Source organism: Panthera leo, chromosome A3 (assembly GCF_018350215.1).
Source record: "Panthera leo isolate Ple1 chromosome A3, P.leo_Ple1_pat1.1, whole genome shotgun sequence".
Classification (NCBI taxonomy): domain Eukaryota; kingdom Metazoa; phylum Chordata; class Mammalia; order Carnivora; family Felidae; genus Panthera; species Panthera leo.
The window spans coordinates 100,697,009-100,722,980 of record NC_056681.1 but is presented as its reverse complement, the minus strand read 5'-3'; the positions used below and the strand labels follow the sequence as shown (position 1 = coordinate 100,722,980).

The following is a 25,972-nucleotide window of genomic DNA, read 5'->3' as shown; positions in this document are numbered from 1 at the left end:
TTGTATTTTGGGGGTAAATACCTAGTAGTGTAATTGCTGGATCATAGGGTAGTTCCATTCTTAACTTTTGGGGGGAAACTCCACACTGTTTTCCAGAGTGACTGCATGAGTTTGCATTTCCACCAACAGTACAGGGAATGCACTACATCCTCACTAACATCTGTTGTTTCTTGTGTTGTTGATTTTAGCCATTTTAATAGGTATGAGGTAATATCTCATTGTAGTTTTGATTTGCATGTCCCTGATGATGAGTGATGTTGAACATCTTTTTATGTGTCTGTTAGCCATCTGGATGTCTTCTTTGGAAAAAATGTCTATTCATGTTTTCTTCCCAGTTTAATTGGATTATTCATATTTTAGGTGTTGAGTATTATAACTTTATATATTTTAAGTACTAACCCTTTACTAGATCTTCTATTCTGTAGGTTGCCTTTTAGTTTTGTTGATTGTTTCCTTTGCTATGCAGAAGCTTTTTATCTTGATGTAATCCCAATAGTTTATTTTTGCTTCTGTTTCCCTTGCTTCAGGAGACCTATATAATATAAAGTTGCTACAGGCAACAGATTTTCTTTTTTAATTGTGTATTGTATATAGAAAGAATGTGTTTTTGTATTTAGCCTTTTTTAAAAGCAAGAACTGTACCAAACTTGTATATTTTTTGTGGAGAGCACTGATATCTTTACTCTGTTTTGCTTTCAATCCATGAACATTGTATATGTCTCCATTTTATTTGGATCTTTGATCTTTCATGATTCTGTCAGTGTTGTGTAATTTTCAGCATGCAAGTACTATACATGTTTTGTCAGATTTATAGCTAAGTATTTAATTTTTTGAGTGATTGTAAGTGGCACTGTATTTTTAATATTGGTGTCAACATGTTAATTGCTAGAAATAGTAGATTTCTACCATTTTTGGTAGGTTTCTTGAAATTTCTACATAGACAATCATGTCATCTGTAAATACCAGTTAATTTTTTTCCTTTCTGGTTTGTATGTCTCTTATTTCCTTTTCTTGTTGCAGTGGCTAAAACTTTCTGCACTAAATTGAATTAAGAGTGGTGAAAGTGGATATCACAATCTTAGGGGAAAGTATTCAGTTTTTCACCTTTAAATTCAATGTTAGCTGCAGGGTTTTTGTTGATGACTTTTAGCAAGTTGAGGAACTTTCCCTGTTACTATTTTTTGAGTTACTTATTTAATCACAAATGGTATTGAATTTTGTCAAAATTTTTTTCTGTGTTGTGTAATGTGGTCTGTGATTTTCTTCTCTAGCCTGTTATGGTGGATTACACTGACTAATTTTCATATATTGAACCAGCCCTAAATCCTTGTAATAAACCCCACTTGGTCATGGTGTTTAATTCTTTTTACATATTACTGAATTCTCTTTGCTTTATTTTAAGAATTTTTGTGTTTATATTCATGAGGGATATTGGTCTGGAGTTTTCTTATTTTATACTGTTTGGGGGGGGGGGGTCTGGTTTTGGTATTAGGGTAATACTACCTGCATAAAATGAATTGGGACATATTTGCTCCTCTTCTATTTTCTGGGAGAGATTTATTTATTATTTTTAAAATTTATTCTCAAGTTAGTTAACATACACGGTAGTCTTGGTTTCAGCAGTAGATTGAAGTGATTCATCACTTACATATAACACCCAGCACTCCTCCCAGCAAGTGCCCTCCTTAATGCCTAACAACAATTTTCCCCACCCTGAACAACCCTCAGTTTGTTCTCTGTATTTAAGAGTCTCTTTTGGTTTGCCTCCCTCTGTTTTTATCTTATTTTTCCTACCCTCCCCCCATGATCTGTTAAGTTTCTCAGATTCCACATATGAGTGAAATCATGGGATGTCTATCTTTCCCTGACTTATTTTGCTTAGCATAATACCCTCCAGTTCCATCCACATTGTTGCAAATGGATAAGATTTCATTCTTTTTCATCACCAAGTAGTGTTCCACTGTAACAATATACCACATCTTCCTAATTTAGGAGAAGTTTTGTATAGCTGGTGTTAATTGTTCTTTCTTTTTTTGTTTCCATTTTCATTGAAGTATAGTTGACACACAATGTTACATTTCTTTCAGACATACTACATATAGTGGTTCTATAACTCTATTCATTATCTTATGCATACAAGTGTAACTACCATCTGTCACCTTACATTGCTATTACAGTACCACTGACTATATTCCCTATGCTTTACCTTTCATCCCTGTGACTTGTTCATTCTATAATTTGAAGCCTGAATCTCCCACTCCCCTTCACCCATTTTGCCACCTCTCTGGCAACCATCAGTTTATTCTCTGTATTTGTGTGTCTGTCTCTGCATTAATTATTCTTTAAACATTTGATAGAATTCTACAGTTTAACCATCTGAGCCTAGAGACTTTTGGGGGGGGGGGATCTTTTTACATAGATATTTTTGCATTTATTTGTTAATTGTTTTTAAATTATGACTCAAGGGGCACCTGGGTGACATAGTCAGTTAAATGTCCAACTCTTAATCTCGGCTCAGGTCACAATCTTGCAGTTTGTGATTTTGAGCCCCACATCCGACTGTGTGCAGATGGCACAGAGCTTTCTCAGGATTTATGCCTCTCCTTTTCTCTGCCCCTCCTATGCTTGTGCATGTGTTCTCTCTTTCTCTCTCTTTCTCAAAGTAAATGAATAAACTTTTAAAAATTAAAAAAATAAATTATGACTCAATATCCTTAATTGAATATTGTCTATCATACTATGATATTATTATCAATAATATCTATCTTATTATCCATTTCATATTGGGTAAGTTGTGGTAGTTTTTGTTTTTCAGGAAATTGGTCCATTTTATCCCTTATTATCTCTTTGGTGTCTGCTAAGTCTATAGTTATACTCTGCTTCATTCCTGATATTGGTCATTTGTGTTCTCTCAATCTTTTATTCTTATGTCTGTTTTTCTAGGGCTCTGTCAATTTTATTTGAATTTCTGGAAACTGGCTCTTTGTTTCATTAATTTTCTCAATTGCTTTTATGTTTTCAATTTCATTGACTTGTCTTCTCTCTCCTGCTTTAGGTTTATTTTGTTCTCTTTTTTACATTCTCAAGGTGGAAACTTAGATTACTGACCTAAAACTTTTCTTCTTTTTTTAAAAAATTTTTTTAACGTTTATTCACTTTTGAGAGACAGAGAGAGACAGAGCATGATCGGGGGAGGGGCAGAAAGAGAGTAAGCCAGCATCTGAAGCAGGTTCCAGGCTCGGAACTGTCAGCACAGAGCCCTACACGGGGCTTGAACCCAGACCGCGATATCGTGACCTGAGCTGAAGTTGGGCGCTCAACCCACTGAGCCACCCAGGCTCCCCTAAAACTTTTCTTCTTTTTCTAATGGTACATTTAGTTCAATAAATTTTCCTTTCAATATTGATTAAGCTGTGTTCCACAAACATCGATATGTTATAACAATTTTCATTTTTGCTTAGTTCAGTGTATTTTTTAAATTTCTCTTGAAACTTTCTCTTTGATCCATTAATTATTTACAAGTGTGTTTTTTAGTTTCAGAGTGTTTGGAGGATTTTTCTGTCATTGATTTCTAGTTTGATTCTGCTGTGGCTAGAGAACATACTTGGTATGATTTAATTTATTTTAAATTTCTTGAGGTTTATTTTATGCCCCATGATATGGTTTTTCTTGATGTATGTTCTGTAGGCACTTGAAAAGAATGTGTATTCTGTTGTGAGTAGGGTGTTCTATAAATGTCTTTTAGATCCTGATGGTTGATGATGTTCTTCTATATCCTTGCTGATTTTCTTAGTTGTTCTATCAGATGTTGAGAGAGTGGTGTTGAAATCTCAAATTGTAACTATGTATTTGTCTATTTTTTAAATTTCAGTTCTATCAATTTTTATTTCCCATTATTTTCAGTTCTGTTGTTGATGTATACACATTTGGACTGCTATGTCTTCTTGGTGGATTGAAATTTTTATCATCATATAGTGTACATCTTTTTCCTGGTGAATTTCTTTGCTCTTAAGTGTAAATTATCTGATAATATAACCACTCCTGCTTGCCTTTGATTTTTTGCATGATGTAACTTTTCCCATCCTTTTACTTTCATCCTGCCTATATCATTATATTTGAAGTGAGTTTATTGCACATGACATATAGTGGTGTTATATTTTTAACCCTTTCTATCAATCTCTTTAAATTGTATTTAGACCATTTACATTTTTTTAAATGTTTGTTTATTTTTGAGAGAGAGAATGTGAGTGAGGGAGAGGCAGAGAGAGAGGGGACCAAGAATCCAAAGTGGGCTTGGTGCTAACAGCAGAGAGACCAATGTGGGGCTCAAACCCATGAACTGTGAGATCATGACTTGAGCTGAAATCAGATACTTAACCCACTGAACTACCCAAGCGCCCCTAGACCATTTACATTTAATATAATTATTGATATGTTCAAATTAAGTCTGACTGTATGTTTTATTTTCTGTTTCCTTTCTCTGTCTTCTTTTCCTCTGTTCTTGTGAATTACTCGAACATTTTTTGGAATTCCATTTTGATTTATCTATAGTGTTTTTAAAACTGCTTTATTGAAATATAATTCATATACTATATGATTCATTCATTTAAATAAAAATATTTTATAATTGAAGTATAGTTGAAATTTATTGTATTAGCTCCAGGGGTACTACACAGTGATTTAACAATTCTATACATTACTTAATGCTCACCACAGTAACTGTAGTTACCATTTGTTACCATACATTATTACAATATTATTGACTATATTTTCATCTCCATATGTACAATTCAATGAATTTTAGTATATTCACAAAGTTGTGCAACCATCACCACTATTTAATTCCAGAACATTTTCATCACCCCAAAAAGAAAGCCCATACCTATTAGCAATCACATTCCATTCTGCATTTTTCCCATCTCCTGGAAACCACTAGTTTATGTTCTCTCACCATGGATTTGGTTATTCTATACAAAATCATGTGTCCTTTGAATTTGGCTTCTTTTACTTGGCATTATGTTTTCAATTTTTCATCCACATTGTAGCATGAATCAATATTGTATTCATTTTTTAATTTTTTATTTTAGAGAAAGAGAAAAAGCATGCATGAGTGGTCGAGACAGGCAGAGAGAGAGGGAGAGGGAGAGAGACTCTTAAGCAGGCTCCACACTCAGCATGGAGCCTGACACAGGGCTTGATCCTACAACCCTGGGATCATGACCTTAGCTGAAACCAAGTGTCGGATGCTCAACTGACTGAGCCACTCAGGCTCCCCTCATTCCTTTTAATGACCAAATACTATTCGATTACATGGATAATACATTTTATGTATCCACTCATCAGTTGATGGACATTTGGTTTAATTCTACTTTTTGACTATTATGAATAGTGTTGCTATGAATATCTGTGTACAAGTTCCTATGTGGACATATATTTTCATTTTGGTTTGTATATATCTAGAGTGGAATTGCTGGATCATATGGTATTGTATTTAACTTCTTTAGGAACTGCCAAACTGCTCTCCAAAGGTACTGCATTATTTTACATTCCCACTGTCAGTGTGTGAGAGTTCCAATTTCTTTGTATTCTCAGTAACACTTGTTACCTGTCTCTTTTATTATTGCCATCCTAGCGTGTGTGAAGTGGTATCTCGTGGTTTTGATTTTCATTTCCCTGATGGTTAATATCTATGCCATTTTTTATTATACTTCTTTGTAAATTTTTAGTGGTTGCTCTAGGTATTATATTATATATACATAACTTATCACAGTCTACTGGTTCAAGTGAAGTATAGAAACCCTACCTCTCTTTAGATCTCATTTTCTTCCTCCATTTATAATATAATTATCTTAAGTATTTCCTCTTCGTACATTTAGAACAACATTAGCTAGTGTTATAATTTTTGTTTCATCCATTGAACACAGTTTAGGAAACTCCAAAGGAGAGCAAAAGCCCATTATATTTAATCCATACTTTTGCCTAGTCTGTTCTTTTTTTGCTTCCTGGTGGTCCTAGATTCCTTCTTTTTGTGGTTTCCTTTCTGTTTAGAGAAATTTCTATTTAGAAACTATCTTTTCATTTAAGGTAGTCTTCTGGGGACACATTCCTTCAGTTTTCCTTCAGCTGAAAATGTCTTTGTTTCCCTTTCATTCCTGAAGAACATTATCTTGGGATATAAGATTCTGGGTTGACAGTTCTTTTCTTCTAGCACTAAAAATATTGTGCTACTTCCTTCTATGTCCCATGGTTTTGATAAGAGATCCACTGCTGTTTGAATTGTTTTCCCCATATAGATAAGATGTCATTTTTCTCTGGCTGCTTTCAAGATTTTTTTTTATTTCTTTGGCTATTTCTTCTTTGGGTTTTCTCAGTCTGTTGAATCTGCAGGTTTGTATCTCTTGCCAATTTGGAGTTTTCAGTCAGTATTTCTTTTCTTTGGCCGTTATTTATTTTTTTAACATTTATTTTTTGAGACAGAGAGAAACAGGGCATGAGCTGGGGAGGGGCAGAGAGAAGAGACACAATTCAAAGCAGGCTCCAGGCTCTGAGCTGTCAGCACAGAGTCCAATGCGGGGCTCCAACTCACACACTGTGAGATCATGACCTGAGCCAAAGTCAGAGGCTTAACCAACTGAGCCACCCAGGTGCCCCTGGCCATTATTTAAATACTTTTTCAGTCCTGCCCTATTTTTCTTCTCCTTCCATGGCTCTGATGACACAAATGCTACATCTTTTGTTATAGTCCCACAGGTCTCTGAGATTCTGTTCATTCTTTTTCAGTCTATTCTCTGTCATTCAGGTTGGGTACTGTCTTATTATTCTATTTTCCATTTCACTGATTCTTTCTTCTGTCTTCTCCATTGTACTGTTGAGCCTATCCAATGAGCTCTTTATTTTGGTTGTTGTGTTTTTTAACTCTAAAATTTCCCTTTTGTTCTTCTTTGTATGTTCCTTTTTTTAATGCGTTTTTTTTTCATTTGTTTCAATCATGTTTTAAATTCCTTATTGAATTTTAAAAATCATGGAATTAAAAAATCTTTATTAGATGATTTTAATATTTGTCATCTCATTCTTGGCATCTATATTAAGTTTAGTTATTATTAAATTTAGGAACTGCCACAACAAATGACCACAAACTAGGTGGCTGAAACTAACAGATATTTATTCTCTCACAGTTCTTGAGGCTAGAAATTAAGCTGAAATCAAGGTTTTGGCAGAGCCATACTTTCTCTGAAGGCTCTAGGGAATAATACTTCCTTGCTCTTTTATCTTTTGATAGGTTAATATTCGGTGTTTCTTGGCTTTTAGATACCCACTCCAATCTCTGCCTCTGTCTCTACATGGTTCTCTCTACTATGTGTTTCTTTCAAATTTCCCTCTTCTTACATGGACAACAATTTCATTGGATTTAGGGCCCACCTTAATCCTGTATGATCTCACCTTAATTTATGTGCAATGACTCTATTTTCAAATAAGGTAATATTCACAGGTTCCAGTAGACATGGATTTTTGGGAGACACTGTTTACCCTAGTAAGACATATAATGGTTATATTTTTTCATTCAGTTTGAGATCTTCCTGGTTCTTGGTATAATGAGTGATTTTCATTTATTTGAAATCTGTACATTTCAGTTTATGTTCTGAGATTATGCATCTTATTTAAACCTGTTTCTGCTGTTTTTTTCCTGACACTGCTTTGGTAGAAAAGTGGAGGTGCCCCCTAATTACTTACAGGTGAAGGTTGAAGTCCAAGTTCCCTACTTGGCCTTCAGTGAGATATGAGAGGAGACCACATCCCAACTTTTTTGATTTTTTTTTTTTTAGTTTTTATTTATTTAGGTAATTTCTACACCACAGGTGGACTCAAACTCATGACCCCCAAGATCAAAAGTTGCATGCTTTTCCATCTGAGCCATGCAGGCACCCCGAGAGGAGTTCCCCTTTAATGCTAGGTAGAGGTGAGAGATCCAGTTCTCCACTGACCTTATGTTGGGCATAGTCACAGTATCACTGGGTGATGTTGAAAGTCCTAAGTCTCTACTAGGTCTCCTCTGATACCACCCCAGTTGGGTGAAGGAGGGTTGCCTTGTGACTCCCCTGTTCCCATTAAGATTTATTCTTTGACTTACGAGTTATTTGGAAATGTGTTTTTATATTTCAAAAAATTTTTTAATTTTAATTTTTTTGTCATTGCTTTTTAACTCAATTGATATGTGGTCATATAATGGGATGTAAATCAAAATGATTTCTTCACTTGTTTTATATTCTAGTACATAATCAATTTTGGTAAACATTTGATATGTGATAACTTATTCTGTTTGTTGTGACAATTAGATTAAATGAGTCTTATTTTTGTGTCTTCTTTGTCTTTGCCAAATGTTTGTCTTCTTGATCTACCAATTACTAAAAGAAAAGTTAAAATTTCCCTCTATGATGGTGGGTTTATGGATTTCTCCTTGAAATTGTCAGTTTTTCCTTTTTTTTTTTTTGAGACTACATGATTAGCCTCCTGATAGATTGAAATTTGTACATTATAAACTTCATTATTCATAAAAAGTTATTTTGCTGTAAAACCTATTTTGTCTGATAATAATATAGCTGTAACATCTTTGTATTGCCTGGTAAATATGTTTGTCCAAGTCTTTCTTCCAATTTTTTGGTACCCTATGTTGTAGTGTGTTCCTTAGCCTCAAACTAAATGTTTAAAAACCTAGTTGGGAATCTCTTTTCACTGGTGAGTTTAGTCCATTTCATTATTAATACTGATATATCTTTATTTCTATCATTGTATTTTGTGCCTTCTACTTTTCCCGACTTTTCTGTCTCCTTTTCTACCTTATTTAGATTAATATTCTTAATTCCATTTTCCCTCTAATATTTTGGAAGTATCTCTTTTATTTTAGTGATTATCCTTAACATTCTAACAAGCTTATTTAATATCTAAAATTATTCAATATCTTTACTCCTTCCCAAAGAATATTAGATAAAGTATATCTTGTTTTCAGTACCTCACTGCTGTGGGGAAATAAGGGAAGATGTTTGAATCCTCTGAGATCATTTCAAATCCAATGACTTAACCACCCACCCATTTTATCTTTCTCTTTTTTTTTAAGTTTATTTATTTGCTTTGAGAGAGAGAGAAAGAGAGTGCAAGCAGGGGAGGGGCAGAGAGAGAGAGAGAGAGAGAGAGAGAGAGAGAGAATCCCAAGCAGGTTCCACACTGTCAGCGCAGAGCCCAATGAGGGACTCATTCTCATGAACCTCCAAGATCTTAACCTGAGCCAAAATCAAGAGTCAGATGCTTAACACATCTGAGCCACCTACATGCCCCACTACCCAGTTTTTCATATTACAATTATGGGATGTTTTAGTTTTACTCTTTTAATTTCCCCAAAATCAATATTATTATTGTTTATTGAGTCAACTCTTTTCAGATTAACACATGTTCACTAAATCATTTGTGATCATTTATTCTTGTATTTAAGGCCTTCTTTTTGAGATCATTGTTATTTGTAAAGCACATTCTTTAGAATTTTGTTTAGTGTTGATCTATTGCTTGGTGGATTTTTTTGATCTGTTGTTATTTTTCCTCCTGAAGATGTCTTTATTTTGCCCTAATTTTGGAAGGATAATTTAACAGGGTATATAATTACAAGTTCACAGTTTGGTTTTTTCTCCCTTCAGGTCACCATGAAGTTATCAACAGTTTAAATTAGGAACTGTTTAAATTACTATCCAGGCTTGGGATTTGCAACACGATGGAAGTAGTATAAATTTAAACCCACAGGAAGGCAGCCTTATAATTACAGCTCCTTAAGGAAGCCTTCTACTTTTATTTTTTCACCAGGCATTTGGCCTGAAACAAACATTTCTTCTTAGCCCCCTTCGCTGGCAGATAGATTTTTTCCCCCACTATCCTGTAATTTCATTGAGGGTGAAGTCTTCAAGGCTCTCATCTTCAGGAGGTCTTAATTTTGCTTCCGCATTTTCCCTAGCCTTTAAAAGCCTTGCCTCCTGGTCCTCTGCTCAATTATTAAAACGGAGCCTACAATTTGATTTCATTTATGTGATGTTCAAGAAGAGATAAAACAAATCTATGGAGATACAAGTCAGAATAATGATTCTCTTTGGTGGGTATTGACTGGAAACAGGCATGATAGAGCCTTCTAAGATATTGGAAATGTTTTAAATATTGATACATATAGTAGTTTCATATATATACATATGTAAAAATTCACCAGATCATACACTTAAGACTTATGCACTTTGCCATCTATAAGCTATATTGTTTTTCATTTTTAAATTTTTATTTATTTTTTTGAGAGAGAGGGTGCAAGTGAGTGAGGGGCAGAGATAGAGAGGGAGAGAGAGAGAGAATCCCACGAGGGCAGAGAAGGAGAGAGAGAGAAGCAGCGTTCACCTGAAGCAGGGCTCGTGCTCACTCCATGTGGGGCTCGAGCTCACCTAATGCGGGGCTGGAACTCATGAACTGTAAGATCATGAGCTGAGCTGAAGTTGGATGCTTAGCCGACTGAGCCACCCAGGCACTCCTGGTGTTTTCTTTTTTTTAATGTTTGTTTATTTTTAAAAGAGAGAGAGAGAGAGCGAGAGAAAGAACAAATGGGGGAGGGGCAGGGAGAGAGAGGGAGACAGAATCTGAAGCAGGCTCCAGGCTCTGAGCAGTCAGCACAGAACCTAATGTGGGGTTCAAACCATGAACCATGAGGTCATAACCTAAGCTGAAGTCAGACACTTAACCGACTGAGCCACCAGGCACCCTGTTTTTGTTTTTTTTTTTTTTTTTTTTTTTTAACACACAAACAAGGTCCTAAGTTTCTGTTATTGGAGGAAATTACTAATTTCTCTTTTTTTGAGATCAACCATGCACATAAAATAATTCTGGTTATATTTTATCAAGACTTTCTATGTGTTTGTAGTGAGTTTTTCCAGAATATCCAGTCTAACATCATGTTGAATGTGTGAGTCACATGCTATTTTTCCAATTCTGATATTCTGATACAGTTTTTGGCAATTTTAGTAAAGTATTGCTTAAATATTCCAGCTGGATTTTTCTTTAAGTTCAGGCTTTGTCTCTGCTGTGCTGTGAGGAAATAAGAAAAGGCATGTGAATCTCCCACGACAGGAGTTTTAATGGCGGAAATGGTGCTTTAGATGGCAATATGCAGTGGCTGCAGTGGTTACTGTGATTCCGCAGGGAGAGTACATCCTCCAAGTTCAAGTCAGGCCTCAGATATTTACTTACCTTTCCCAAGTGGAAACTGTCCCTACTTTGGGGCCACTCATAGAAGACAGAAGTTTGTTTATTTTGAAAGGATTCACCTAACCAGTCTCCTTCCACCCTCTATCACCTTCTTTCTTCTCAAAAGTGGGGGCGGGGGCTTGTGTATAAATGAGGATTGTTGTAGGTTAAATTGTAGCCTTTCAAAAGATATATTGAAGTCCTAACCCTAGTACCTCGGAATGTGATCTTATTTGGAAATAGGACCATTATAGATATAATTAGTTAGGACAGTGTGGTGGTAGATTAGGGTGGGCCCTTAATGTGACTGGTGTACTTACAAGAAAAGGAAGAGTGATGCAGAGGGAACATTGCTATTGACTTAAGTGTGTCACCCCCAAAATGCATATGTTGAAGCCCTACCCCCCAATGTGTTGGTATTTGGAGAGGGAGCCTTTGGGAGATCATTAGGTTTAGGTGAGATTATGAGGGTGGGGACCTCATGATGGGATTAGTGCCCTAATAAAAGAAGAGACGCTAGAACTTGTTCTGCCTACCATGTGAGGACACAGCAAGAAGTCCAAACCAGGGAGAGGGCTCTCTCTAGCACCTGACCATGCTGGCACTTATCTAAGACTTCCAGCCTCCAGAACTGTGAGAAAATAAATTTCTGTTGTTTAAGCCACCCAACTTATGGCATTTTGTTATAGCAGCACAAGCTGACTAATAAACGCCACTTAATGACGAGGCAGAGATTGGAGTAATGCAGTTGCAAGCCTAGGAATGCCCATGATCAACAGCTCTCAGTAGAACCTAGGAAAAGGAAAGGAAGGATTCTACCCAGAGTCTCGGAGGAAGCATAGTCCTGCTGACACTTTGATTTTGGATTTTGAAACACCAGAACAGTGGGAGAATACACTTCTGTTGTTTTAAACCACCTGGTTTGTTGTACTTTGTTATAGCAGCCCTAGGGAACTGGTACAGGGTTTTCGTAAGGTTGGCGGAGGAATGCTGGAAACGGAAAGATGACTCAAGGTTTTCCTTTACCTTCTTTCAAGTCATAGGCTGTGGCTGGGAGCCCCTGAGATGAAGATTCATCAGAAATTCAGATAAATCCATCCCAAAATTATTATATAAGTCATGGGAGGGAATTCAGTTTTCCAAAAGCCAGTTTATATCTAATATTTTCAGAATCCATCTGCTGTATAAAACAAGGTGTATCTTGGTTTTATTAGGCCAAAATTCCTGCTAGGAATTGGGTTGTGATTTTCTTGCCCAGAGCATTTCATTTAACAATCTACCCGGTGAATGGGGAACAGTTCTGAGCCACAATGCTCCCTAAGATGGGAAACATTACAGAAATGAGCAAGGACAAACTGGAAAATGAAGGAAAAACAGTCCTTTCTATTTTTCATCTCAAATTCAAGGGAAATATTTAAAGCATCAGGCATTGCAGTATCTTTCAAGTCAAGGATATGCATCTATTTATAATATTTTTCAGGGATCAGGAGAATTCACACAAAACCTTTGAAGTTGTGTGTGAATAAACGTCTTTGTGAACATATGGCAAGGGAGTGTGATCCTGTTAAACACTTGCTGTGTTTGGCAGGAGCGAAGAGCTAGAATGCCTGCTCACTTAGTTCTTCCCACCCCCTCAGATGTGATTCTTAGCAGGTGGGAGGATCTGGTGCGTAATTCCTGAGGTCCGTGTATGAAGGACAACCTACAGCCACAGTTTTGTCCAGTGCCACAGCAATATCAGGACATAAATAGAGTATATGTTGCTCTGACGTTGGAGCCTGGAACATGCGTGGAAGATGCACAGTGCCCTTTTAGTCACTGAGGAACAACTGCATCAACGTGTTTATAGGGCTCTGTCTGTAGCTATGGGCTCTTTTAGTTGGATGCCACATGCCCAATCGAACCTTTCTCCATGCTCCCTTGGGTCTCTCTGCCCTTGATAACCAATTTTCAGGTAAGTGCAGCTTTAGGAACTGAAGTGTCTGTGGTCCCAAGCCTACACCCAGAAACTGGGAAGGCTCTTAGGCACATGCTGTTTCTTTTGTACTGGGTTCTCCTCATATCTCTGCTGGTTCACCCTGCAAGTCTCACTTATGTATAACCTGTTCAGGGAAGATTCCCTGATCACCATATTCTTCTTATGGCCAGAATTTTGCACATTTGTAGTAATTCACTTAATTTTATGGATCACCATTGTTTAATACCTGTCCTTCTCACCAGATTGTATGAAGTTCTTTTTTGTTCACTATAGTTTCCCTAGAGCCTACAGAATCCCTGACCCATAGTAGGTATTTGATAAATATTGTTGACTAATTGGAAGTTCAGTGTCCTCTTATGTGAAAAATTTCTGCCTTATGGTTCATTCAAAAATAAAAAAAAAAAAAGGAAAAAAAGAGGAGGAGGGATATGGTGAAGGAAACTTTAAAAACATTTCCATAGATTTCTCATTTTCAAAGGTTGAAACAAGGAGGGAAGGAAAAGAGGAAAACAATTCAACGGAAAATGGGCAGAGGATACAAGAAGTAATTTACAGAAGAAATTCAAATATCCAATAAAAAACCAAAAAGATGATCATCTAGACTAGTAATCATACAAATGAAAATTAGGAACAATATTTTATACCATGAGATTGGCAAAATTGCAAAATATTGATAATACTCATTGTTAGCAAGGATTTAGGGAATAGGATGCTCTCATACACTGTTGGTAGTTGAAAACCGTGCAACCTGTGTAGAGAGCAATGGTAGTATTTTTACAATTTAAGCTGTATCTATGTTTATTACTTAATAAGGAAAAATTAGAAACCACTTAATCTCATACAATAGGAAAATGGTTAAATAAATTTTAGTCCATTCCCACCAAATTATCCTTCAACTATATTTTTTTTTTTATCAACACAGATGAATTTTTAATAAGATTACTTTAGGGCTTAGAAATCAATTTTTCCATACTTTCAATTAACAATGTTCATTCATCAAACTATTGTGTTTGGTATTGAAGAGACAGAGATGAGTAAAAGGTATTTTCTGCCTTCGATTTTATGAGTCTGGTGGAATGGTTTTAAAACTTCCCTGTGCTTCAGGGGTGGAATAAATGTTTGATCTGAATTTCATTTTCAAAATATATTTAACTATTAAGACATCTGTAACTTAAAATAAAATGATTATTTTAATATTTATTTATTATGAATTTATTATTATTAATTTAGTTAATTATTATGAAAATCAACCAATTTAATATAATACATTTTAATACATTGGGACCACCACTTGCTAATGTCTACCATCAGGTAAACCACTCTTTTTTTTTTTTTTTTAATGATTTAAAATTTTTTCTTTTTTTAAAATTAATTAATTATTTAATTTACCTCTAAGTTAGTTAGCATATAATGCAATAGTGAATTAGGAGTACATACCAGTGATTCATCTCTTATGTATAACACTCAGTCCTCAGCTATAAATATTAACATCAATGACAATTTATATAAAAATTTTTTAAAAGGAGATCGGAAAACAATATGTATAACATGATCCCAACTAAGTAAAAATATGTGAAAGCATATTCTCCAAAGGAGAAGATCTCAAAGAATTCATACTATCTATAATTATAGTAATTTAATTATAAGGTTCTTTGAGACCTTTTCCCCTGAGGAAGTAAGAATGGGATTTTAGTTTCTACACTGAATTTGTACTGCTATTTTAAAAGAACTTTATTTAAGCATGATTGACATAAACTGCACATATTTAAAGTACCCATTTGTTTTGACATTATATACATCTGTGAAACCATCCCCACAATCAAGAGAATATCCATCACCTCCAAGAGCTTCCTTATGTGTCTCTAATCCCTCCTTCCTGCCTCTTTCCTAACAACCCCTGTCCCCTAGCAACTGCTGAGCCACTTTCTGTCACTACAGATTAGTTCACCTTTTTTGGAATGCTATATAAATGTAATCATGTAGCATTTACTTTTTTTTTTCTGTCTTCTTTCAGCATAATTATTTCGAGATTCACATTGTTGCATGTATCAATAGTTCATTTTTATTGCTGAGCAGCATTCCATTATATGGATCTATCGCAACTGATTTATCCATTCATCTTTTGATGAACATTTGGATTATTTCCAGTTCTGGGCTATTACAAATAAAGGTGCTATGAACACCCATTTACAAGTCTTTGTAAAGACATTTGCTTTTTCTACTCTTGGGCAACCCGCTAGCAGTGGAATTGCGTAAGATAGGGGTATGTTTAGCATTTTAAGAAATTATCAAAACGTTTTCAAAGTGGTTGTACCATTTACCACCAGAGATGGGAATATGAGGTTGTGGCACTAAATGAATGGCTCTCCACCATGACATGAGGTAATGACAACAACCATCAGCTCACTGTGTAGGTTCAATCAGATTGCTGGGCTAAAATGCCTCTATTTTAGTCACAGATACCTTTGGGAATCTGACTAAGGTCATGGTCCATGTGGAGTATAAGACGACGGACACACAAGCGCCAGGTAGAAATCATCCACGTTGGAAATAACAATGGCCCGAACAAACGCTGTGACACTTTGGGCGGAAAGGAGAGTGCTGGAGTTCAAAAACATGGAAAAGTTACCATTACTGGTACTTGGTAAAGGGGGTAGAGAAGGTGATGCCCAGGTTAGAGTGACTAGGTGAGGGTGGCGACAACAGAGGGGAGGGAGGAACAAGTCTAGCGGGAGAAAGAAGGGGTCGTTTCTGGCTTGCCGCAAGTTACGTGCTTAGGGGACTCATGGGTGATGCCGTGGGAAAAGTGGTTGTAAATGTACCTCGTCTAGGTGGAGATAGACTTCCGGTGCCACAACATACAGGTTTAAGAGAAGTATCAGAAGCAGCTGTAATCACCACATGTAGTTAGTAAGTTCGTATCTTCCAAAGGAATCACTTCCACACCCCACAAAAACACGCCTAATTCGTCACTACCATCTACAAATCCCCGCCCAGAAGGGGCGCAATTGCAACAATCTCTCTGACGAAACTGCGCCTGGCCCAATTCTGCGCATGAGCCGGACGCATGCGCATCACCTTTCTCGCGGCCGCTACCTTCTCTGGGAGTCTGGGCTCCTTTCCTCACGCCCGCCCCGCCCAGGCGGCTATCCGTGACCTGCCTGGGCGCGGGGAACGGAAAGCCAGAAGGGGCAAGACGAGTTCAATTCGCCATGGGGCTGTTTGGGAAAACCCAGGAGAAGCCGCCCAAAGAGCTGGTAAGGGCTACGGCGGCGGCAGAAGAGTCGGGGGATTTGCGTGGGGCGTAGTGGAGTTGGTAAGCGGCTGGCCCCTCTCCCTCGCAGCTCTGGCCAGGTGCCACTCGGCCCCCATTTCCGGGGCCTTCCACTCGACCGAGGTGCCAGAGGAAGAGTCTCTAAGGAGGCGGTCGTGGCTAAAAAGAGCCCTGCTACCTCAGCACTCCACAAGGCAGCCTGGGACTAGATAAAGAATTTCTCAGCCTCGGCACAGGGCTCGGAGGTAGCAAGGCGGTCCTGGCCCCTGGAAACCCCTTCCCCTGCCCGCGTTGGTACATCCAGCCCGGAACCTTTCCCTGCCGACGCCCCGCCCCTAATGCCCGCCTCCGGCCATCGGCCGCCCTGCCGTTACCCGCAGAGTGGTCCTCGCGGAGCCCAGCCACAGCTGCGGGAAGAGGAGGGATCTGTCGCCCCTTCCACCTGTCCCGCTGCGTTGAGTGGGAGGCTCTGTTTCCTCCTTCCCTGCCCTACAGCGTTATGTTGACTGCAGACATATATGAATTGTAGTAGGCACCCAACTCGTGCGAATGGTACCGAGGAGAACTCTGGACCTGGCTTAGAATTCTGGGTCTGCCTGTTAACGGAGATAATGTCGGGATAATGTGTAGCGGTTAAGAGGGTCCTGCAGAGTCCGTCTTCCTAAATTTGAACCCTGGTTTTCCACAGACCAAGCATTGTGATCTAGGGAAAGTTCATTTCTCTGTGCCTTACTTAGTCTTGTCTATTAACTGGGAATGATAATAGTTTCACTTCAGAGTCATGGAAAATGAAAGGCTGTAAAGTTTTGGCTAGTAGTGCTAGTTAGGGTTAATTCTTTTTTTTTTTTTAAATATATGGGTTTTTTTTTTTTAAGTTTATTTATTTTGAGAGAGAGAGAGAGAGAGAGAGAGAGAGAGAGAGTAAGCTCAAGTAGGGAAGAGGCAGAGAGAAAGGGAGAGAGAGAATCCCAAGCAGGCTCAGTGCTGTCAGCACAGAGCTGGACTTGGGCTCCATCTCATGAACCATGAGATCATGACCTGAACCGACATCGAGAGTTGGTCACTTACCCGACTAAGCCACCCAGACACCCCTGGGTTAATTCCTTCTATATTCTACAACCTTGACACTTAAGTGCAGACCAGAGTCAGCATCACTTGGGAGGTTTTTAGAAATCGGGAGCCCTACCCAAGACCTATTTAATCCTAATTTGAATTCTAACAGGTTAATCAGGGATTTGTGTGAATATTAAGGTTTGAGAAGCATTGCTTTACAGTATCCAGTACAGATTTATCCATAATGGAAACAAACCCTGAAATCCTTTAATAAATGATCTCACCTGTTCAGCTTTTGTGGGCAAGTTTAAAAAAAATTTTTTTTAAGTTTATTTTTGAGAGAGAGAGGGACAAAGTGTGAGTGGGGGAGAGGCAGAGAGAGAGGGAGACACAGAATCTGAAGCAGACTCCAGGTTCTGAACTGTCAGCAGAGAACCCGTCTCGGAGCTTGAACTCTCACGAACCTTGTCCCCTCAACAAAAATGTAAGCTTCTTGAGAGCAAGGATCATGTTTTTCTTTATCATTCACTGGATCAGCATAGTGTTGAACTCTCTTAGCAAGAGTAAGGTGCTTATCAAATATTTGCTTGATGAACAAAAGTAGAGATGGTGAGAGAACAGCTCCACATTGAGAGAACAGCCTACTTGTCTCTTGTATATCCATCTGACAGTGATCAGAGTATGCAAAATTTGACCTAAGTTAAGTTATATTTGTTCCTTTTGGTAAATTTCTACTTATATGTATGTTTTAAATCTTGAAGGATACACAAAACCCCAGCTTACAGAGATATAACTTATTTAGGGAATAAATAATTTTATAATTAGGGAAAGGTGCTAAGTAGCTGAGGGTCAAAAGTGGGAAGGGAGCTTAGTTTTCACTATATCCCTGTTTTAGTCTGCTCAGGCTGCTGTAACAAAATACTATAGACTAGGTATCTTATACATAACAGAAATTTATTTCTCACAGTTTTGGAGGCTGGGAAGTCTAAGATCAGTGCACCCACAGATTCAGTGTCTGGTGAGGACCTTATTCCTAGGTATAGATGGCTATCTTTTCACTGTGTCCTCACATGGCAGAAGGGGGAATCAAGCTTTCTGGGTCTCTTTTGTAAGGTCACTAAACTCATTCATGACGGCTCTGCACTCATGACCAAGGCACCACATTCAAATACTGTCCCATTGGGGATTATGTTTAAAATATAAATTTGGCGGGGTGGCACAAACATTTAGACATACAAACTGTCTATAGCAGTGTGATTAGTGTATCCCAACCTGAGTCCTGGAATCAGCCATTTCTCCAAGGAGCACATATTCTGTGCAGTTGAATTCAACATAAGTTATTGAGCATCTGTTTTGTGCCAGATGTTGTATATGGGCTAAGTGAATAAATAAAAGATCTTTAACCTTCTGGAGTGGACAGTCTATAAGTAATTATAAGTACAATGTGGTTTACAAAAGGAAGGAGGTATAGCATTGTGTGTAATTACGCTGCAAGGGGTTTAACCTGTCCTTGGAGTCAAGCAAGACCTCCTCAAAGTAACCTTAAAGCTGAGACTTGAAGAACAAGTTCAGAAAACATGTTCTTTAACTATTTTCTTGACTATTGCTAACATTTGGGGAAAGAAATACTTTCTGGTAGTCATGAGAAAGTGTTCTATCAATTCTATCAGTTGCCACCTTCTACATAGTTATTAAATTGCTCCAATTCATGTCTCAGTGCTTCTAATTATAGAAATACTTTAACAAGTATAAACATAAGGTATAATTTGTCATTTTAAGATGTTAACAAATGGATATTGAGCTTAGTCAGCATTATCCTGAAGATTTGAAGTGAGGCCTTTTGAAAACTAGTTTGCTTCAATTAATTATAGGAAAAATATCTATTTTCATATATAAAGTTGAGTATACTTGTGTGGGCCAAATTCTAGGCTCTGTTTTCGGTTCCATTGATTTATGTGTCTATTCTTTGGTTGATACTACTCTGTCTTGAGTACTGTAGCTTTATATTGTCTTGAAATTGGATAGTGGGGAATCTCCCAGCCCTGTTTTTCTTCACTGTTATGTTGGCTATTCTGGGGCATTTGCCTTCACATATACATTTTAATTAATTAATTAATTAATTAAAAATTTTAAGCTTATTTATTTTGAGAGAGAGAGAGAAAGAGCAGTCACGGGAGAGGCAGAGAGAGAGAGAGGGGGAGAAAGAATCCCAAGCACGCTCTGTACTGTCAGATGTGGGGCTTGAACTCATGAACTGTGAGATCATGAGCCGAGCCAAAATCAAGAGTCGGATGCTCAGCTGACTGAGCTACCCAGGTGCTCCTACGTACACATTTTAGATTCAATTTGTTGATATCTACAATTATAGATTTTGGTGATTTTGATTGGGGTTGCATTGAATCTACAGAAGAAGTTAAGAAGAGTAGATGTCTTTTTTTGTTGTTGTTTTTTTTCAGTTTTAAACTATATTTTATTTTATTTTGTTTTTTAACTTTTTTTTTTAATATATGAAATTTATTGTCAGATTGGTTTCCATACAACACCCAGTGCTCATCCCAAAAGATGCCCTCTTCAATGCCCATCACCTACCCTCCTCTCCCTCCCACCCCCCATCAACCCTCAGTTTGTTCTCAGTTTTTAAGAGTCTCTTATGCTTTGGCTCTCTCCCACTGTAACCTCTTTTTTTTTTTTCCTTCCCCTCCCCCATGGGTTTCTGTTAAGTTTCTCAGGATCCACATAAGAGTGAACATATATGGTATCTGTCTTTCTCTGTATGGCTTATTTCACTTAGCATCACACTCTCCAGTTCATCCACGTTGCTACAAAGGTCCATATTTCATTCTTTCTCATTGCCACGTAGTACTCCATTGTGTATATAAACCACAATTTCTTTATCCATTCATCAGTTGATGGACATTTAGGCTCTTCCCACAATTTGGCTATTGTTGAGAGTGCTGCTATAAACATCGGGGTACAAGTGCCCCTATGCATCAGTACTGCTGTATCCCTTGGGTAAAGAATTGATGTCTTTTAATGTTGTCTTCCAATCCATGAACTTGGACTATCTCTCCATTTATTTATATCTTCTTTGATTTCTTTCATCAGTGGTTTGTAGTTTTCCAGTAGATCTAATACATATTATTTGATTTATACTTGGGTGGTTTTTTTGGTTTTTTTTTGGTGCTACTGTAAAAGTTTTTTTTTCAAATTTCAGATTCCAGTTATTACTGGTATATGAGAAAGCAGTTAACTTTTGTATGTTAACATTCTGTCTTACAACTTTGCTATACTTGCTTGTTAGTACCAGGAGATTTTTTTAATTGATTCTTTGGGATTTTTTTGTTTTTAACATAGAAAAAAATCATGTCCTCTGTGTGCACGCGCACACACACACACACACACACACACACACACACACACAGTTTAATTGCTTTCTTCCCGTTCTGTATACCTTTTTTCATGTCGTATTAGCTAGGACTTCATTACAGTATTGAGTAGGAGTAGAGAGAGATATCCTTGCTGTGTTCCCAATCTTCGCATGAAAGCTTCTAAATTCTTACCATTAATTATGATTTTAGGTATAGTGGGGGGGGGGGGAGGTTGCAGATTTTTAAAAAAATGTTAAGAGTTTCCCTTTCTTTATTCAGGTTTGCTGAGAGTTTTTATGGTGAGTAGGTACTGGATCTTGTCAAATGTGTTTTCTGTGTCGATTCACATGATTTTTCTTATTTAGCTTACTGATGTGGTGAGTTACAGTAATCGATTGTTGAATCTTGACCCAGCCTTCCATATCTGGAATAAATTCCAGTTGGTCATGGTTTATAATTCTTTTCATATATTTTTGCATTCAATTTGCTAACATTTTATACAGGGCTTTTGCATGTGTGTTCATGAGAGCTACTGCTCTGTAGTTTTCCTTCCTAGTAATGTCTTTATCTGGGTTTGGTATTAGATTAATGCTGTCATAGAATGAGTTAAGAAGTGTTCCCTCGTATGTTTTCTTGAAGATTTTATTCTTGAAAATTGTTTTCATTTCTTCCTTAAATGTTTGAGTACCTATTTTCAGGGGTTTGTTTTGGGAGGGGGCTATATACCTAGGAGTAGAATTGTTGGGTCATATGGTAATTCTTTATTTACCTTTTTGAGAAACTCCAAAACTGTTTTTTTTTGTTTTTGTTTTCACGGTGGCTTCACCATTTTACATTCCCATCAGCAATGTACAAGTGTACTGTTTCTCTGCATCCTTCCCAACAATTAAAAAAAATTTTTTGATAGCCAATCTGCTGGGTGCAAAGTGGTATCTCATTGTTTTGATTTGCATTGCCTTAATGACCAATGAAGTTGAATATCTTTTCATGTGCTTGTTGGCCATTTGTATATCTCCTTTGGAGAAATGCCTGTTTATGTCCTTTGCACATTTTTAATTGGGCTGACTTTTTGTTGTTGAGTTGTATGAGTTCATTATATACTTATAGTAAGCCCTTATCAGGTACAGGATTTGCAAATATTTTCTCTCATTTTATAGGTTATTTTTTTTTTTTACTTTCTTGATAATATCCTTTGATGCACAGTTGTTTTTAATTTTGATGAGGTTCAGTTTATGTATTTTTCTCTATTTGTTCATTCTTTTAGGGCATTTCTAATTATCCATTGCCAAATCTGATACTTTCAAGAGTTTTAACAGATTTATAACCTATAGCTAAGTCTTTGATTTGTGTTATATGCTGGAGGTAGGAGTAGTGCTTTCTTTTGAAAGAAGAAATCATGTTTGCATGATATATCTCTGTATGCCTTTACCTTTACTCTTAGTCTTTATATTTAAGTGGGTTTTTGGTAGGCAACATACAGTTGAGTCTTCCTTTTTTTTTTTTTTTTTAATATTTATTTATTTTAGAGAAAGAGAGTGTGAGAAGGGGAGAGGCAGGGAGAGAGGGAGATACATAATCCAAAGCAGGTTCCAGGCTCTGAGCTGTCAGTACAGAGCCTGATGCGAGGCTTGAACTCAGGAACTGTGAGACCATGACCTGAGCTAAAGTCGGCTGCTTAACCAATTGAGCCACCCAGGTGCCCCAGTTGAGTCTTGCTTTTTATCTCTCCCCACCCCACCACCACATGCTGTCTTTTAGTTGGTTTATTTAGACCATTCACATTTTTTTTTTTTTTTTTTTAAGTGAAGCCCAGTGCAGGGCTTGAACTCACAACCCTGAGATCAAGACCTGAGCTGAGATCAAGAATCAGGTGTTTTTAACTGACTGAGCCACCTAGACCCTTGGTGCCCCTTGACCATTCACATTTAAAATGATGATTGATATAGCTGCATTAATGTCTACAGTGTTGTAACTGGTGTCTGTCATACTTCTTTGTTATTTTTTTTCCCATCTTAAAAAAATTTTTTTTTGTCTTGTGTGATTTTAATTGAGGATTTTATATGATTCATTTTATCTCATATTTTTGCATATCAATTACAAATTTTTAAAAACATTTTAGTGGTTATCCCAGATTTGAAATATACATTTGTGATTAACTAGCTTAACTTTTTTTTTTTTAATGTTTATTTATTTTTGAGAGAGAGACATACAGAGTGTGAACAGGGCACAGGCAGAGAGAGAGAGGGAAACACAGAATCTGAAGTAGGCTCCAGGCTCTGAGCTGTCAGCACAGAGCCTAATATGGGCCTCGAACTCACAAACTGTGAGATCATGACCTGAGCTGAAGTGGGATGCTTAACTCACTGAGCCACCTAGGCGCCCCAAACTAACTTAACTTCTAATAACATACTGTTTCATATGTAATGCAGGTAACTTTCTAACTGTATTCCCAGTTCCTCTCTCCTGTCCAATATGACATTGTTCTCACTCATTTCACTTATCCATATGCTATCTTCATCCAATACACATTTGCTATTATTGTTTTTAATTTTTAAATGTTTACTTATTTTTGACAGAGAAATAGAGCATGAGCAGAGGAGGGGCAGAGAGAGAGGGAGACACAGAATCTGAAGCAGGCTCCAGGCTCTGAGCTGTCAGCACAGAGCCTGATATGGGGCCTGAACTCGCAAACCGCGAGATCATGACCTGAGCTGGAGTCAGACACTTAACCAACTGAGCCACCCAGGCGCCCCCACATTTGCTATTATTGAACAGTTATCTTTTAAATCATTTAAGAATAAGAAAAGTAAAAATTTTGGCTTCACTTATTTTTTTCTCTGATACTCTTTATATAGATGCAAGTTTCTAACTATATAATTTTTATTCTCCCTGAGGAACTTTGTTTAAACATTTCTGGTAGGCCAGATCTGCTGTGATGAATTCCCTCAATTTTGTTTGAGAGTCTTTATTTCTCCTCTTTTGATAGATAAGTTTGTTGGACATAGAATTCTAAGTTGGTGATTTTTTTCCCCAACACTTTAAATATGTCCACTCTGTTAGTGCTTGCATAGTTTCTAACAAGAAGTCATTTGTAGTTCATACCCTTGTTCCCCTGTAGGTAAAGTGCTTTTTTGCTCTATCTTCTTCCAAGATTTTCTCTTTGCTTTGGTGTCTACAGTTTGAATATGATATCACTAGTTGTCATTTATTGGATTGTTATTCTACTTTTTGTTCCCTTTACTTCCTGGATCTTTGGTTTGGTGTCTGTCATTAATTTTGGAAAGTTCTCAATAATAATTATTTCCAGTATTTTTTCTGTTCAGTTTCCTCTTTTATCTCTTTCAGGTATTCCAGTTATGTGTATGTTAACATCTTTTAAAACCATCCCATAGTTCTTAGTCATTTTTTTTCTTTTTGTTTTCATCTTTTTCTTTTTAAATTTCAATTTGGGAAGTTTCTATTCAGTGGCTCAAATTCATTGATTCATTCCTTGGCCATGTCCTGTCTACTGATAGACCTATCAAAGGTATTTTTCATTCTGTTGGAATATTATGTTTTATATTTCTAGCATTTCCTTTTGATTCTTAGTGTTTCCATTCCCTGTACTTGCTTACATTATTCATCTCTTCTTGGATAATGTCTACTTTTTTTTTTTTTTTTTTTACAAGAGCCAAAACATGTCAATATTTTTTTTTAATTTTTTTTTTAATGTTTATTTATTTTTGAGACAGAGAGAGACAGAGCATGAGCAGGGAAGGGGCAGAGAGAGAGGGAGACACAGAATGTGAAGTAGGCTCCAGGCTCTGAGCTGTCAGCACAGAGCCCAATGCGGGGCTCGAACTCAGGAACTGTGAGATCATGATCTGAGCCGAAGTTGGACGCTTAACCGAATGAGCCACCCAGGCGCCCCAACAAACATGTCAATCTTTATGTCATATCTAGTCCTGGTTCTGATTCTTGCTTGATCTCTTCAGACTGCTTTTTCTTGCCGTTTAGAATGCCTTGTAATTTTATGTTGAAAACTGGACATGATACATGAGGTATTAAGAACTAGGGTGAATTGGTCTTCAGTATGAGGTTTTATGTTAATTAGGCTAGGAGTTTGGCTTTGTTAATATTTTTCTGGAGCTATAGGTGCCATAGGCTTAAAGTTATTCTAGTGTGCCTGTTTTTATCTCCTTGTTATTTTGGACATCCAAAAAAACTCCTCCTTAGATACATAGGTAAAACTTACCTTGCATCTCTTTTAGCTCTAGTTCTACTGGAGCCCTATTGGTGTGATGGTAAAATGTGGGGGACTGGAGCATTCTATAATCTTATTAAGTGTTTTTGTGGCCTGTGTCCCTGGACTATGACATTTGCAAGTATTTCTTAATTTTTTGCCCACTTCTGGTGACAAAAGAAGATTTAAAAAAGATCAGTCTGGTACATGCCCTTTCCCAAAGTGGAACAAGGCTCTAGGAAGGTTTATTTTATCGAAGAATAGGCCTTTGTTATGGAAGACAGTCTGTGCATATTTCAGAGTGGTTACTTTCCTCCTTCCTCTGTCAGAAACACAAGGGGGGATCTTTCTTGCCTTTTCAAAATGAAAAGCTTCTAGAGGTAAAACCCATGCAATAGTGGTGTCCCCTAGGAGTTTCATTCTCATGATACTTTATACCCATCCTGCAGCAACTAGTCAAAATTACCATTTAAATGTTCCTTCCAGTGTTCCAGGTAAGCATGTCTCAGCTGTGATTTTCTGTATTCACCTTTCTTTTTCCACATTTGCCCTGTAGTTTGGTTAATAGTTTGCCCTGTAAATTTTTTTTCTTCTCTTTTCTTTTCACTTTTTTTTTTTTTGTTTTTGTTATAGGACAAGATGACTTCTGAGCTCTTTATATATTCAGTCAGAGCTGAATCTGAAATTTTTCTCCACTTTTAAGTGCTACTTTTCGCTCATAGAATTTGGGATTGAGATAATTTTTTCTTTCAGCATTTTAAAGATGCTCCATTGTCTTCTGATTTGCATAGTTTCTTTTGAGAAGTCTGATGTAATTG

At 37.1% G+C, this 25,972-nt stretch overlaps 1 protein-coding gene and 1 long non-coding RNA gene across 5 annotated transcripts in view; one reads left to right on the top strand and one right to left on the bottom strand.

The window, feature by feature from the left end:
* LOC122216295 overlaps nucleotides 1-16,223 on the bottom strand; it is a 50,933-nt gene extending 34,710 nt beyond the window's left edge. For both annotated transcript variants that reach the window (XR_006200814.1, XR_006200813.1), the window contains exon 1: nucleotides 16,060-16,223. This is a non-coding gene — a long non-coding RNA (uncharacterized LOC122216295). The remainder of the gene's footprint in view (nucleotides 1-16,059) is intronic.
* LOC122216293 (charged multivesicular body protein 3) overlaps nucleotides 1-25,972 on the top strand; it is a 104,150-nt gene that overhangs the window by 35,512 nt on the left and 42,666 nt on the right. Inside the window, exon 1 of one of the 3 annotated variants that reach the window (XM_042932936.1) lies at nucleotides 16,348-16,494. The exons of 1 other annotated variant lie outside the window; for it this stretch is intronic. In XM_042932936.1, coding sequence (XP_042788870.1) covers nucleotides 16,450-16,494 — 45 coding nt within the window. In that variant the 5' untranslated portion in view covers nucleotides 16,348-16,449. Of the gene's footprint in view, nucleotides 1-16,347; nucleotides 16,495-25,972 lie in introns of those variants that run through there. One more of the 3 variants, XM_042932937.1, reaches the window with a different exon arrangement.